The 17,699-nt window shown below is 37.9% G+C and overlaps 1 protein-coding gene across 7 annotated transcripts in view; it reads left to right on the top strand.

The window, feature by feature from the left end:
• diaph2 (diaphanous-related formin 2) overlaps window positions 1-17,699 on the top strand; it is a 424,564-nt gene that overhangs the window by 213,652 nt on the left and 193,213 nt on the right. For all 7 annotated transcript variants that reach the window (XM_055158844.1, XM_055158843.1, XM_055158845.1 and 4 more), the window contains 2 exons: window positions 2,553-2,792; window positions 14,600-14,729. In XM_055158844.1, coding sequence (XP_055014819.1) covers window positions 2,553-2,792; window positions 14,600-14,729 — 370 coding nt within the window. The remainder of the gene's footprint in view (window positions 1-2,552; window positions 2,793-14,599; window positions 14,730-17,699) is intronic.

Consider the following 17,699-nt stretch of genomic DNA (forward strand, 5'->3'; position numbering starts at 1 on the left):
TTGGATATTCTATTAGATAAATGATTGTATTTGAGAATTGGGAATCAAATTTGATTGGATGTCAATGCCCTATTAAAGTGTTTTGCTCAAAGACAAGATTGATGGGCAAATACTGTATCAACTGAGCATCTGGCTTCTATCCCGTTTTCAAACCACATACTGCTAACTGCATTTAGACATTTACTTTCTAGGTGAAATAAAATGGCTCAGACCAGACACCTCACTTTGTCCAACCTAGTCAATACAGTTCACCAGTATCTTGTTAATGTTTGCGGTGTCATATGGATCCCCTCTTTAACATGTAGGACCAAGTTAGGGCAATTTAATTTTGCATTTATGTAGGGTTTGCACACATAAGCAGAGGGATTACTATTTGTATTTGTGTTTTTCAGCATTTTCAGACTTTTTCTCATTCAAAAGATATATTTTGTTTTAAATTGGTGCTCTCTATGGCAGCCGTCCTAATTTTTCATCATCGTGAAACCCATGGATGGAAGGATTTCTCTGTAGAATAACAGTACAATTTTAGATCAGATTCCGGTAACTGCAGCTCCACTGAATCCCAAAATTAAATACTACTATTTCCTCATTTTTTTATCGAGAAACATTATTATTTTTTATTTTATGCAATTGAAAAATTGCACTTCAAGTTAAGTTCAGTTCATCTAAAAAACCTGGCTGTTTTGCAAAGAACACTTCTTTTGATTGGAATCTAACTTCAACACCTCACTGAAAGCAATGTTTTGACATCTCGTGTCAAGGTTGTCTCACGATAAAAACATACCCTTTGGCGAAAAGATCCTGCCTGTTATAAAGTTCTGTGGAAAAAAGCTAACATGCGCACTCAAACCACTTGATGATGTTCTCAAAGCTCTTACTGTTCCACTATTGATGTGTTTTGAATGTTGGATGTTTTGCTTTTAGAGAGTCAAAACACATAGGGACTTATTGTAAACTGTAGACTTCAGTAGTGGATGTTTTTTTCAGAACTCAATAATGTTAATATTTTAGCCCAATTCAGAACAAAGGTTTTCACTGAAATGAACCTGGGCAAAGGACAAGTACATCCTGACCTTTACGTCCTACCCATCACTGTAATTACTTTTTAATTAAGCCCCCCTTTCATCCATTTACAGTTTTTAGTGAAAAAAAAAAACATATTTTTCAATTTATAAATATGCCGATAATCGCAGAAGTACATTCCCACACTTTACAGAAAATGTTCAATTAGGCGCAGGGCTGCAGATGGAGCCCTCTCTCAGTAGATTTCAGTCCTCTTTTCACCACCCGTTTGGTGCCTACGCCTTTGAGCCCATATAATGAAAGTTGGGGGCGGTAGACTCTTGGTGATCTCACCAATGTAGAGATGACATACCACCCTACTGATGAAGTAGCTCCTCGACGTGAAGCTATTTAGTTCCCCTGGGAAATAAGCCATGTTCAAGCTTTTCCCTGCCAAAGCTGTCACTGCCACAGCGCCTTTCTTTGTGAGCTCTACTTATTGTATACAAATCCGAGCGGGCGCTGATGAGGGAGTGAGAGGACGAGTGTGTGAATGGAAGATCCTGCATGGACTGGTGGACGGGAGGAGGATTGTTTGACAGAAACTTGCCTATACTCATGAATACATTTAAGCAGTAATCAAACATTACTAGATGGATCTGAAGGTTGCCTTCAAGCACTGGATTATGCAGCAATCTGTGCGGTTGTTCTGGGGCGGCTGCTTTGCCACATATCTCAAGGCAAAAATAGTCTGTTTGTTTTAATTTCATTACATTTTAATATCTCTTTGGTTGATTCTACATGTCAGAAAATATACTGTGTACACAGAAGTATACATTAGCATGTATGCAAACACTTGATATTTTAATTTATTACAATTGAATGGTAACTGGAATGGTAACAGCTTTAAAGAAATACCTTTAAAGGTAAAAGTAATTTAGAATTTAGAGTAGTTACTAAAGCTAAAGATGCATATAAATAGCAATGTCAAAACAGACTAACTGGGTAATTGTTATTAGTATCTTAACTGTAGGATAGCTACATCTTATTTCAAAACTAATTATAAACAAGCCTTGATAACTTAACATAATTTGACAGTGACTCTGCATGTTTGTGGCTTTTCATATTTCATGTTTTGTAATTATTATTTTTTTTATTTAATATTATTTTTTTACCCAGAGTCAAAAATTCAAGGACTTAGTAAATTAGCTCTTATATTTGAGGTGCACTGTGTACTATTCTGTACATGGATGTTTCCATTAGTGTAAAAAGCTTTTAGAAAAGGAAGAAGTTAGTCCTTCCCCTTTGCAGTGACCCATGTAACCATTTTCCCTTAATTAATGGCTTCTGTACATGTCTATGCGGCATCATTTCCTAACAGTTCTTTTTTGCTTTATTAATATGCAAAATAATAACCAAATTTTTCCATTGTCTTTCTCAGTTCAGATCTTTTAAAATACAGCATATGGACTTCTGCAGACAATAACCTAACTCCTAACTTACCACTCCATAATGTATTCCATGTTCACACCTCCACTCTTTTCCCGCAGATGAGCTCTGTGAAACTCCTACGACCGCGTCTCAACGGCATCCTGTTCAAGCTGACATTCGAGGAGCAGGTCAACAACATACGGCCCGACATCATGAGCGTGACATTCGCCTGTGAGGAGGTGAAGAAGAGCGAGGGCTTCAGCAAGCTTCTGGAGCTGGTGCTACTGGTGGGCAACTACATGAATGCAGGCTCCAGGAACGCACAGACCTTTGGCTTCAACATCAGCTTCCTTTGCAAGGTAACACATACTGGCACTAAGCACATGGGAGACATGACATGACACAAAGAAGATCAAATCAGATTTTACTAACATGGAAAGTGATTGTGTGTGGTTAATATTTGAGAATAAATGTGTAAAAAGGAGGTATCGTATGTTGTTGTTATATTTTTGGTGCTGTTCAAGATTGAGACCCCAAGTATTTGTGTTGGTGTTAACGTTGTCATCATACAACATTTTCAAGCTAATTTCGATACTAATGGTAAGGTTACACAAAATACTGATTTTGATATCATGGTGACAAAAAAAAAGAATGAACAATCAGTAATTGTACTTGCAATGCATGCTTGATACTAGTTATTATATTGATTAGTATTGGCATATGGATACTTTGACAACTCTTAATACATATCTAAATAATTTTGTTTGATTTCATATGGAAAAAAAAAAACAAAAAACAACTTCATCCATTGTATGCAGACAACCACACAGGAGAGTGTGTCCGTAATGCTCAAAACAACAGCAAAACACCAGTGGAAGGCCTAGTTGCAGAATCATTGTTTTCTCTCACCTGTAAATAAATCTCACCTCTGTATAAGACAATATGTAGGTGTTTCTTCTGCAGTTTTCATTTTGACACAGTATGAAAAACTGCAACATTTTTAAACTGAGCAGAGCATCAACTACAGACCTGCTTCTTGACACCAGATTTATAGTTGAAATAGATTGACAGCCTTTGAATTGTATGTATGGTCAAGTTCAAGTGGGAAAAAAATCATGTTTAAAGGGCCTGTACTTGGATTTTTTTCCATGTGTTTGGGCAGAATATGTGTTCAACATACAGAAATATTGTAGCCTGATTCATCAGCCGGTTTCATTTCGTGGAAACTGTCTGACCTTGCAGCATTAGGATTTGTTCACTTGACAGGAGACGGGTGCTTTTTTATTTAAGCAATCGCTGCTATTTGGTTGTGACATATGTAATGCGCCAAATCGCGTAGGAAGAAGGACAATAATTTCTTACCCCTTGATAAAATTCATCAAGCATTCTCTTTTTTTCAACTTTAAATCCTTGATCTCAAGAATTGTTGCCAACACAGAATGTATGGCTTCGTCTACATCCATTTTGACCTCTTTGTTTACTGTTGAGCTGTATCACAGAAGGGACCCAGACAGGCACTTGAGTTTGACGTCATGGCTTCACAGCTCTTCGCTGATTGGCTACAACTGTCTACAACTTCCGGGGTTCTTGCAAAGTGTCTAGTGTATTTCGATTCCTGGTCTCGTCGCTGGAGAGAAATGAAATTGAGTGGAGGTGGCTCCAGCCTGGCTATAAATACTGTATGAGTAGCTCTTAAAATCAAAATAGGTCCACTGGACACCGTCTGCATCTGATCATAAAGGTTTTATTATCATTTCATTTTACTATCATCAGCAAGTACACTGTTAGGATGCTAGTTAGGGTGACAGTAGCTCAGTTGGTATAGCGTTTTTTTTCCACTGATCAGAAGATTAGTGGTTCGAATACGGCTCCCATGGATCGTTGTTGTGACCTTGGGCAATACAACCCACCTTGCCCATAGTGTCTGTGTATAGTGGTGTAAGAATGTGTGCGAATGGGGGAGTAGTTCCTTGTTGCGAACCGTTTTGAGTGCCTTAAAGGTGTCCATTTACCATTTTTTTGTTATTATTAGCATTACTGTGATGGAAAAACTCCACTCTGGCCTATGAAAGTTATGAAAAGAGCTTATAAACTCATTGAGGTGAATAATTAGGATGCTCGGAATGCTAAAGTTCATTGAGGTTTAACTTTGGACAACTGTAAACTATTTTAAATGAACTGTTTTCATGTTTTTAAGACAGTAAAAATCGCTTTTAAATTTTTTTGTTTTTCCACCCAAACCTACGAACAAGGTATAAATAACAATATGTCAGAGGTACTATACAAGATACTACTGTCTTTTGTGACACACATCATGTTTCATTTTTATTTTTGTTGATGTTTCCTGTTTCCCCATTTACACTCATTTGTCAAAAGAGGCTCATAATTCAATGGGCAACGCTGTAGATTAGAGAGATTATTAGCTCTGGGGATTTGAGCCAACCTCCACTGTCCACTGCCAGAGAAATCTCAGCATGTGTGAGGTGTGAAAAAAGCACATTTGGCAACACGTTTAGCTAACAGTGAGTACAGCACAGCAGCACTTGAGAGGGATCAGCTCATTCAAACCCCCAGCAGCATCAGACAGGTAGAGACATAAGAGGCGGTGGTTTGGGCCGCGAAGGGAGAACCAACTGTCATGTCCCGTATAGAAGCTAGCAGCTACAGAACAAGAGTTTAAGGTGGAACTTCAAATGTGCACTTTTTGTATTGGTTTACTACTGCGAGTAAATTCCAGTCTTAAAAGTAAAAAGTAATGACCCACCAAAGTCCACCAAAGTCCTGAAATATAACTTTGATATTTTTGTCATTTTGTTGATTATAGGCCCTATACCTGTTTTTATTTTCCCTTTTTTTCCAAATTTGTCTTGCCCCCATATCTATGTATTGTAAACACAGTCCACCGTGTCCTCTGCCTCATGTAACGGTTAGCATGCTAGTTGTTCCTAATATTACCGAGATGGGAAAACTCAGCTCTGGTCTCAAAAAGTATAGAAAAAACACTTATGAACTCATCTTTGTGAATATTTAGAATGCTCAGAATGCATAAGGTTAAGTGAGGAATAACTTGGGAGAGTAAAAATCAGGTGCAACCCTTTTAAGTGAGCTTATTTTTTCATACATATGAAGTTATACTTTCAGTCAGTCAGATGACATCCCAAAATACATTGATACTTTACAGTGACATCATGCTGGGGGTAAAAACATGATTTAAACAACACATTTTCAGGAGTGAGGAGTTTGATTTTCAACAAAAACATGAAAGTAACTGAAATAAACTGAAAGTCTTGTGACTGTAATTTTATGTGTGAGAGACTTGTTTAACCATACAAATCAGCTCACCTGTCTTTATGGTCAGATTGTAAAATAAAACTCAGGGAATTGTGATGACATCGGCTGCAAAGTACCAATAATTTTAAAGATATATATATATATATATATATATATATATATATATATATATATATATATATATATATATATATATATATATATATATATATATATATTTTATTTTTTTTTTTTTTTTTTATTCACATAGATTAAGTACTCTTGTTTATTTCTATTTTATGGCACTGTATAAGTCAAACATCCCTTTGATATTAAAGTGCATTCTGCATTGGCATCTCATCCACCTGACCATTTGCCAAGAGGCTGGTGCCAACATCTAACAGGATGAACCTCAATCAAAGTATGTACTGCTACAGAGTAAACATGATGGGAACAAAACACTTTTCTCATAGCCAAGAATGTTCTATCTCAGTCATTTATCTTTAGGAAATGTTAGTTTTTAAAACATGGTCCAGTGTAGTCTACATGTCTGATCCGAGATGACTGGAGGTGTCAGGGTTCACTAGACACTGTGGTGAAAAAAACAGGAAATTAGCTCTTCTCTTTTTAGTCATGGTATTTAAAAATCCTGCCATGACAGCACAGCTCAGTATGAGAACAAACTATTATTTTCACAGCATGTGAAAGTGATTGTGGATTTTTGACTTTTTGCCCTTCAGCTCTACCCAAACAAACTATATTCTGGTAAGGACTAAGCATACCTATTTACAGAATAGCTGTGCAATTGATAGCTATTATACTTGACAAAACAGTAGTGTTAAACATGTTCTACAATATCTTAAAGGTCAAAGTTAGATTTTTTTGTTAGAAACATGTATATATAAATATAGCTAACCCTGTCATTTTGGTCTTAAAATGTTTGTATTAACCTGCTCTACACGATCCTGGTGTTTTTCTTTCACTTTTTTGTATGTAAAGAAATTCCTAATCCTAATGGACCTGGCTCCAAATTTGCTCCTATAACTGCCAGTCATCATGAGCTTCCTTTGACTGGAGCTGACGCTATAGGTGACATCACAGTTCACATTTATATACAGTCTATGGTTAGAATTTAAGTTGTACAAGCAGAAAAAAAAGCCTCTCACTTGTTTTGTTGGTGCAAATAGTGTGCTGACTCTACATTTTAACACTCATATTTTAAGTAACTTTATTAACTGACTTCCATTAGTACACAGAATTATTATCAGATTTTCCATAACAAAAGCTGCCAAAAAGATACAAAATCTGCAATCCCCTTAATAGTCAGAGAGACGCGTTAGCACTCTGAATGAGACAATCACAAGATATAAAAGCATCTGACTTGTACATCTAAGTTAAAAAAAGGCTTATGTATGCTTATTTGTGGAAAAAAACCCACATTGCAACGAGTAAGTAATAAAGGCAAGAGAGAGGGTGTGGGAATACAGAGCTCTCAAGCTAACAGAAGGATTGCCTCTGCTTGATTGTTCAATTTCACTTGTGTAGATAGAGCAGTGGCAAGGGGCAAACGCAGTGCAGCCCGGCAATGTATTAGCACGTATGATTGTGGATAAGAAGAAGAAAAACATGTGCTAAATGTAAAACGGTGGTGGGAATTGTGTGCTGTAAATACGGGGTTATCTGTAATGCAATATGTCACTTGCATTACCAGTAATTCCCTGTGAAAATGCCTGTTTTTGAAGGCAAGGTCAAAGTAATGTAGTGGGGATTAATATATTTCTGAATGGGATATATAGCATGTTTGGTTAGGTTCAAAAACAACTGCGATTCAAGCAGGTTTTAAAATTTGAAGCATATATGTTATCATCTGAAGGTTACAGGGGTATTTCAAAACATGTTAGTGTGCTTATATGTCCTCTGTCAGAAGCGATTTCAATCATTTTATCATGAATGCCTGAAAACCCAAGCTCACACCTGCGTCACTTATTGTCCATGACATGTTTGATAAGCACAACTAAGTAACATTTTGCCTTATTAAAAGTCCACCTGTCCACCTGATGGTAAATTTGTATTTTTGGGGTGTTTGAAGCATCTGTTGTAAACCCCTCCTGTTGTCTCTGGGCGGAAAACCATTCTTGCAACATAGACGACTCTGACCCGGCAAGAATTCTCTTGGAAATCCATGGAAGTATAATAAAATCTGGAAGGTGAACCCAATATGGTATTGTTTTGTTTTTGTGCATGGGCTCTCTTCTGCATTACTTCCTCTATATGTGTGAAGAATCCCTCAGTCATCCAGGTAGAATCCATGGCAAGGAGGAAATTCTGTTTGTCGACTGGACAAAAATGAGTTTGGTTGAAGACGTTTCGCAGCTCATCCAAGCTGCTTCTTCAGTTCTGGTCAGAATACTGTAGGACACCTCTTTATATCTGTCTGTAGGGAGGAGCTAACTAACTGAAACTAACACCCACTTGTTTACGGTTTCAGTTAGGCCTATTAACCTGTACAGGGTGTGGAGACTAATTAACATAACAATTCATGGCCATAATGAGGCACCTCTGAACATGACCTGGCTACACCTATTGTTCTCGTTTGTTTTGAATAAGGTTTGAGGATGGAGTTGTAAATAGGAGATAGATGGTGTCTGAGTCCTCAATTTCTGTTTAGAGAAGGATTCTCTTTCTTAACAAAAATGGCTTCTTTCACTCCCCTCTCGAACCAGTTCTTTTCTCTGACTAAAATCTGTACCTCGCTGTCCTCAAATGAGTGGCCCATGGCTTTTAAGTGGAGATGTACGGCAGACTGAGGTCCACTGCTGCTCTCTCGTCTGTGTTGGTACATCCTCTTGTGAAGTAGCTGTTTAGTTTCTCCAATGTAGCTTTCCTGCAGTCTTCACTGCACTGAATGGAGTAGACCACATTGCTTTGTTTGTGTTTTGTCCTTGGGGTGGACCAGTTTCTGTCTTAGAGTGTCCGTAGGTTTGAAATAGACCGGGATCTCATGTTGTCTGAAGATCCTCTGTAGTTTTTCAGAAACATCAGCCATGTACGGAATAGTTACCCCTTTTCTCCTGGGTTCTGATTCTCTGTTGTCCTGTGTTTTAGTTCTCTTGGTTTTGTTGAAGGCCCATTTTGGATATCCGCAAACAGAGAGGGCTTTCAGCAGATGTTGTTCTTCTTTCTTCTTTCCCTCTGTGCTTGTGGGCACGACTTGAGCACTGTGTTGTAGTGTCCGAATAACTCCAAGTTTGTGCTGTAGTGTGACAGTTTAGTTCTCTCAACAGTAGCTCAGTTGGTTAGTTCCAGCTCTCGACATAAACATCACGGGTTGAGCGGTCAGATCCACTGGCCCACAGGTTGGCTGGTGTGATTCCAGCTCCCACAGATGAATGCTGTCGTTGTGTCCTTGGGCAAGACACTTAACCCACCTTGCCCACAGTGTCTGCGTACACTGGTGTGTGAATGTGTGTATGAATGGGTGAGTGGTTCCTTGTTGTAAAGCGCTTTGAGTGCCTTGAAGGTGGAAAAGCGCTATAGAAAAATGTGACCATTTACCCTTTACCATTCTTGTTTGGTATCCTACGAACTCTCTAAGACAGAAACTGGTCCACCCCAAGGACAAAACACCGAGCCACAAACAAAGCAATGTGGTCTACTCCATTCAGTGCAGTGAAGACTGCAGGAACACTACATTGGAGAAACTAAACAGCTACTTCACAAGAGGATGTACCAACACAGACGAGAGAGCAGCAGTGGACCTCAGTCTGCCGTACATCTCCACACCCTGTACAGGTTAATAGGCCTAACTAACTGAAACTGTAAACAAGTGGGTGTTAGTTTCAGTTAGTTAGCTCCTCCCTACAGACAGATATAAAGAAGTGTCCACCAGCATTCTGACCAGAACTGAAGAAGCAGCTTGGATGAGCTGCGAAACATCTTCAACCAAACTCATTTTTGTCCAGTCGACAAATGGAATTTTCTCCTTGCCATACTTCCTCTATATTTTAAATATATCAAGATATTTTTTAAACATGATATGGATTTTGACATATCGTATATACCGATATAATGCTTATATTTAATTCAGATTTTGCCACTTTGCTTGTTTGCGCGCTCCCGCTCTCCCCTGCCTCCTTGATTTTGCTCACTGGTGTCTCATTCACTACTCACTACCGCCGTGAATGCCAGAAGTTGGTGCCAATGAAAAGCTTCTAGCACCACAAACCTTTTCCACTATTTACAGACAAGGCCAGAAGCAGCACATTCTCTGTCACAGAGAGGACACTCATGACTGACCACATCAGTGCACAAGGAGCAAGCTGTTTATGCAAATTAAACATGTAGTTTTAAGTTTTGTTTCTGTAAAATTTAAACAAAAGTGCGCAAAACTGCATTAAGCGCATTATTATCTCAAACGTGCTGACGTGGCTCTATAGCAGTTATGGTTTATATGTTGCACAGTTTAGTAATGTAAAGTTTATTTATGCAGAAGATTTTAATTAACAATCTGCTGCAGTGTAACTTCTACAATAGTATTTGGAAACGTTGGGTTTGATCTGCGCAGTGGTTTGTGGGATACCTCATAGCTCCTTACGGCTGGTTACGAACATGGATTTTTAAAAATAATGAACCTCCCGAGCTTCCTCTGCTAAAAGAGCTCATGGTTATCATATTTTTAACTTAGTTAATGTAAAGATGAGCCTGAGTTGAGTTGTTTTATTTTTTAATTAAAAGAAGGCAATATGTATTATTTCTTTTATGTTACAGTTAAATTATTATTTATGTAATTAGGGATTTTTTGCAACCTTAAATGTTGCAGAAGGACTTTGTTCCTATATGAACTGCCTACCTCTTGCACTTTAATAAAAAAGACCTTGTGGAATTTGGCATATTTGTTTTTGCAGTAGTTTTGGGGGTTGTTTTTCTTGTACAGATATTGAGATTTATATCGTATATTGAGATATAGCAAAATATATTGAGATATATTTTTGCTCCATTGCCCAGCCCTAAGCCAGTGCCTCCCACCCTTGTGACTTCAGTAAGGTAAAAGTCTTACAAAGCTAACTTTGAGGCCCTTTGGCAATTTAAAAAAAGTTCATGCTGTGAAAACAGATAAGAATCCCCACAAAATCCGGTGTTTGTGAAAGCTGTGGATGCCCTGTCAGCAAAACACAGGCAGTTTGAATTCCCCCAAAAATACATTGTGCTCTATAAGAGAATTCTTTCTGCACCCAGTACCAATGGAATGGCCACTTCTTGCCTCGCGACACATGGGGAAAGTCTTAGCGGTTCTTATTATAGATCCATGTGGAAACCCCTGGCTCTTTTTTTATATTTGATAATGTTTTTTTTTTAATGTGATTATACTACCTCATGTTTGCATCTGTTCTCTGAGAATGTATTCTCACAAGGGAGCGGCAGGGGGAGCTCTGTTGCTAAAGCTACTTCTGTTTAATAGCCGACATTAAGAAAAATCAAAGTAGGATTTAAAGATGCAGGTTTGTTCTCATTTAAGCATAAAAGCAACCTTGTAAATAACTGTAAAGACCTGAAAAATAATTTTGTTGTCTGGACTTGCCATTATTCATTTGGCAGAGATTTCAAGTTCTCTTCCAAAAGTACCTTTAAAGCAGTTTTCAGATGACTTCTTCTTGACCCTTTTTAAACACCTGAAGATTTATCTGTGTTGACCTGAATGACAGACAGCTCCTCTCCAAGTCTGATGTGACGAGCGCTCTTTTATTGAGTTGAGTGAATATATGAGCAGAGACTGGCTCCCATGGGACACTCTGGTGTCCTTGTGAGGATGGGGGCAGCAGTGCAAAACCACAGAAGGGGCGGGTCGGTCCGAACACTTCATTTTTACTGTTCCTTCCCCTGATCAGTGTCCCCTCCCTGATGAGCCTATTAGGTACAGAGACCTGACACCCAGGGGGCCATTTACTTGATTGACTTAAGTGAGAAAGCAGACTTTTTCCCTTGTCCATCAATAATGGTCCAATCAGCCCCCCAAGGAGCTACCTGGGTCTCCACGGACGACCCACACTCACAGGACTTGGATTAGCTAAAACCAGTTCAAAAATCTCTAAAGCCTCACCACATAGACTAAAATAAAAGTATGTTTTTATTGCACTGAAAAACATGAAAATCCTTTGTTCTAACTGTGAGCGGGCTTACATCTACATAAACCTGACTCTTACTTGTCCTGGAGGAAGACCCACCTGCTTGTCTCCATGGAAATGTTGTTTCTTTGGCTATAATATTCAACAGTAATGCATAAAACATATTTCTCTGCATGAAGAATATTCCCAAGTATGATTTTAACTTTCTATTTCCATGGAATCATGCAGGTAACGTGCCATCTCTAGAAAGTTATGCAATGTCACAGACAGGGCATATAAAATGGGACATTGAAATCCACATGATTGTGAATAAGTTTGGTGCTTATATAGCAATGCAGAAACCTTCAGCCCACTATTGTTAATTTACTTGACAGTACATTATTTATCTGTTTCTGTTAATAAATTGAATAGAAAGTTATGTAAAAAATGTTGTGTTTATACAACATATTTTTTTATGTTGCACAACCAGAGTCTGACCCAGACATATTTACTCAAACTCAGCCAACATCTCAGAACTGAAGCTGCTGATGCAAACAGCTGAAAATAATTTAGTTTGTGAACTTTTTATGTTGTAAACTTCAACAGAAGCAGTCAAGTTTTGTTACGAGAGATTTGTTAAAGTCTATACCAATTGGACTTTTTGAAGTGTTATGTTTTATGTGTGTTATTTGTTTTAAATATATTTTTATTTTGACTCATTAAAGTAAATTGGATGGGCCATTTTGATACCAGTCCTTATCTAAACATGTCACTCCTGTTAGGGTTTGTCATGGCTGCTCACTGGCCGTAGTCCAGCCTCATGATGCTTATCATATTCACCTTGTAGCAATAATATACTTCCACTTTCATCTGATAACTTTTATGACTGCCTCATTATATAGCACCACATGGTTTTGCTACTTACCCCACTCTCACCACGTCTGCCCGGGCTCAGCTTTAGATCAGGTTAATGACAAAGGACACACTATCAGAAAGCACTCATGAAGTCTACTGCCTGAGGTGCAATGGACTCTTCAGAGATAACACCATCAAACTTTTTATTTCAGTCTTTCATTTTACTGTATACACACACGATCATATCTTCTTTTTTTTATATTCTAATCTAATTATTACTTGATTTGGTGGGATAGTTATTTTGGTCAATATCTATCATATTTTTATATCAGTTATGACAGTTTGTGAAGAAATTTGGAAAGCAAAAAGTTGAAAAATACACAGCGTAGCAGTGAGTTCTAAAACAGAATACCTAATTTCCTGACCTGTCATCAATAAAGGTTTTGTCACTTATTTTTATTTCTCCAATCATAAGTATTGTAATTTGCTATGGTTGCTAGGTAACATGCCTCTATGCATGTCATATCTGCTCCCTGTATCTGACCAAGAAGTAAAATTATACCTTCACCAAAATTACAAAACTAGAAAAAGATTGGCAACCTTTTCACTAAAATCGTAAATCTAATATGCTAATATACAGAGAAATTAATAGTCTAACCTGTCATATGCACTTAAAATAACACTTTGGGGAACCATCAATAAATTAAAAGTTAAAATCCATGAAATTAGATTGTAATTTTTGGTCATGAGTGAAAGATTGATCCTTATCAAATGAATCTATTGTACGTGGGTGCGTCTCGGCCCGCTAATTGTTTGGGATGTCGGTGTGAGGGGTGTACGCACATGTGTGGGCTCGTCCAACTGCAGGCTGTTTACTGCGCAGATATTATCAGTATGAGTACACATAAGTGGCTTGTGCTAATTAGCTTTCCCAGCATGCCGTTCGAACAGCATGGCAATCACGGCGGGGATGAATATGGAACAAGTTCTCTTCTTGTGGTTGGTGTGTGTATCTTGGCAAACGCGACGCAGCTCTTTCATTGAAACGTCATGCTGCACCGCTCCGCTTCACTCCGGCTTCATCCTCCAGAGAGTGTCTACGTTTGGTGTTGTGCACCGTGCTGTAATTGTACTCAGAAGTGTCAGTTATTGCACTTTAAAGCTCACCTCATCACTAATTGACAGTGACGCACATTCTCCAATTCTCAGGTGTTAATGCATGATTATTTTTGGAAATAAAAAAGATAAACTTATTTTGTTTTGTTATCTTCAATCAACCCAGTACCCGTTGAAAGCTCTTGAGAAAAAGTTACTATAATTACTTTCTTTTCTACTGTAGACCATCAGTTAATTAAGGGGAATTGCAATTAAATTTAGTTAGAGAAAATAGTACTTGGGTTTGGATTTTAAAAGGTGTAGTGTCATTGTTTCATGCAGTTGTGCTAACAAGGAGCAATATCAGAAGTGTAGTTAATTTTCAATGGCATCTCACTTACTACTCAAGTGCTGAATATATCTTTAACATAGTGATTCTCAAACTTTTTACACCAAGTACTACCTAAGAATAGAAATTAGCCTCCAGACTACTGCCAGATCTTAAACCAAGTCTAAAACAGAACTACTTATGTTGGACTTTGGGCTAAATCAGGTGTAAAATTGGACTACACAACAGCAGTATTAACCAAGAAATAAAATGGGATAAAATGGACTCTGTACTAAACAAACATTAGAACTGTAGAGAACTTCACAGATGGAGTTTGCACACCACTGTTTGGGAAATGCAGCCATAAAAGAATAACTTTTTGTACTTTGTATTATTTGAGTGCAATATTCGTCTTCACTTCAAAGTACCTCTTACTTTTTATTTATTTATTTTTTTTACTTATGTTCAAATTCCATCAACACTATTATGAATGAACATTTTCTTGTATTTTTTGCAGCTCCGAGACACTAAATCCATCAGTCAGAACACAACCTTACTCCATTTTCTGACTGAGAAGTGTGAAGAAAATTACCCTGAAATCATGAGGTTCCCTGATGAATTGGAACATGTGGAAAGCGCTAGTAAAGGTAAGGCCCTTAACTAACCAACATTACAACAAACACTGAACATTTTACTGCTGATTTTTCACATTTTAATTAATTCAGTTTAGCTACCATTGTCCTTCACGTTTCCATTCTTTCATATGAGCTCGCAAACCTGCTATGTGGCAGAGCTAGCCTGTCAATAAACCCATTTCACTTTAATTCCATTCTGGAGCATTTGGTGGAATCCCTGGAGGCTTATTTACTTTGTTAGTGTCTAATTGGTTATTTAATCTAATTCCACTAATTATGCACTTGACTGAAGCTGCCAGCCATTGTGTAAGTGGACTAAGTAATCTTCAATCACTATATATATTTAGATTCGGTTCTCTTGTTCATTGAAATCATCATCAACTTTGTCAGTTTGTGGAAATGAATTATTCAAAGGGAAGACGGTTAATTGACTGAGACAAGTAAATAAATGTGTCTATTGGAAACGCTGGGGGGGCTGTTTAAAGAGTGGTGAGGCAAATAAGGCAATTTGCTCCTGGGCCTTTACACTGTTTAACCAATGAGCAAACAACTAGCATTGCCTGGTTATTACAGGTTTGGGTATCATCATAGACTGTATATAATAAAAGTGGACTATAAGGAAGTGTGATGTCACCCACAGTATTTGGCTCCAGTCAAATGAAGGTCATCGAGACAATTATAGGGGCAAATTTAGATCCGAGTTCCAAATTTGGAATTCTATAATCTGGGCGAGGCTTTTGAAGGTAACTCCCCTTACCGCCTGCACCACTGGTCAACCATGGCATTCACAGGCATTTTTGACACATTTCTGCCATAATATTATCTGTATATTGTCTTTGGGTTAGTTTAAAGTACTGTAAATTCTGGACTATAAGCCACTACTTTTATCTCACCCTTTGAACCCTGCGGCTAATAAAATGGTGTGGCAAATATATGGACGGATAGTTTGGCAACACAGCGGATATGCACAGCCTGAGTGCAGAAAGTGCCGCTGTCTGTGCGGGTAACACATGGATCTAGGGTTAACATGAAGTTGCTACACTATCTAGCGATATTGTCAGTGCACTAAAACAGTTCATCGCCATGTGATAAAATAAGTTATGATGCTAAATTAGTGAGGGGGATACGTCTTACCCGTATGCGTAAATGATGAGAAGAAACATCTCAAACTTCAATAGCCGGACATCCACTCATACCTGATTGATAGAACTTGACCCGGTCCCGAGATAATCTGAAATCTGCTGAAATCCTCCAAGACACTGACCTGATCCCAGACAGGACAAAGGCTCATTCTGCAGGAGTCATGCGCAGTAGAGCGCGAGGAGAGATGGGGTGATGCACCGAGGAAGATGCTCATTTGATTGTGTTTTGTTATTTTGCTCTTCATACACACACCCTCCTCATGGAAAACACACGAAGAAATGCACATGATGCAGCTTTTAAGTTAAGGCGATTGATGTGGCTGTTGAAGAAGGAAACAGAGCTATTGCACGTGAGAGACTTTGGGAATGGAAGCGTGACGAAGTGAATCAATCTAAAAAGACAACAAAAGCTTTCAGGGGCAATAAAAACAGATGGCCCGAACTTGATAATGTTTTTGAAGATGTGGACACCTGTGGCTTATATTCAGGTGCAGGTGTACAATTTTAAACTTTTGTTAAAATTTTGTTGATGTGGCTTATATTCAAGTGTGCTCAATAGTTCAGAAAATATGGTAGTAATTGTAGTAAAAAGTACTAACTTGCATCAATTAGAGCTGATATGATATTCATAATGCAGTTTTTTGGCCATTGGATTTCTGTAGTGTCTAGGACAGCACATATAATAATTATTACTTGGTCTAGTTTTGTGGTTGTCTTTGTATATGTATATATTTTTTTGTGGTTCACACTTAGGCCCTTGGCTCCGTATGGGGTAACAATATAGTGAGATGTTTAGTATTTCATCTATCTTTTCATTGTTGTTTATCACAAAGACTAGATTCTCTACATTTGAATATATTCCTTCATAAAAGATGAACTCTGAGCTATGCCCTTTCCGAGAAAGTATAAAGTGGATAAATGCAGTTCACTCTATGCGCAATTTTCATTCATTGTACGTTTGAAGAGATGTCTTTTTACGTGAACCCGGTGAACAGGCAAAACTAGGACATGCTTTGAAAACACATATAACAGATCTAGACACAAAGTTACAATGCATAAAAATGAATGCTTGTTTATGATTAGTATGAGGTTGTGCTAGTGGCAAATTTGTCGACCAATCTCTATTAAAAATGGGACCAATATTTGTGATTTTCTGTTTGCACTTTTAAATTGATTATAGAGTACTATTTAGCTTCTGCCCTCAATCTTACATACATTATGATAAGCAGACAAGCAGGTTCAATAACCTGGCGGTAATCAGGGCAGTCGTATAACTAGTTTGCATTATTATTGCCAGAAGTGACTTGGAAGTAGACACAGACACAGTTTAGTAGCAAAACATATATGTATGTGTGTGTGTGTGTGTGTGTGTGTGTGTATATATATATATATATATATAATTTTTTGTTCCACTTCCACAAATGGATGTATGGTTACTATCTATTTGTAATAAGAAAAAGAGTTAACAAGTGTACTGACTGAAAAAAAAGTACATAACACTGCTATATTTAGACCCATCCACAATGCTGTATTATGAAATCAGTCCAAGTTATACAACATTTTGGAGTATTGTGCAGTTACAGAACACACCTGAAGTCAGGGTCTTGAGCGGTTGATTGTCAGGAGCTTTGTCAAGGGGGGATTGTGACAGTGATGAGCGGGATTAAGCGTAATCAAAAGGCCATCTTTGGTTGGAAGCCGTCCAATTATTGATAAGTGCAATCAGGCGTGGGTAATTTCCCATCAAACTAATCATTTTCTGGGCTTGATTGGCTGCTTTGGACTCTTAGTTCTTGCGGTGAACAATTTTCCCCTGGAGAGTAGATTGGCACTTTCGAGT

This window comes from Boleophthalmus pectinirostris, unplaced genomic scaffold (genome assembly GCF_026225935.1).
Source record: "Boleophthalmus pectinirostris isolate CB_2022bp ecotype Guang Dong unplaced genomic scaffold, ASM2622593v1 HiC_scaffold_23, whole genome shotgun sequence".
NCBI classification, from domain to species: Eukaryota; Metazoa; Chordata; class Actinopteri; order Gobiiformes; family Gobiidae; genus Boleophthalmus; species Boleophthalmus pectinirostris.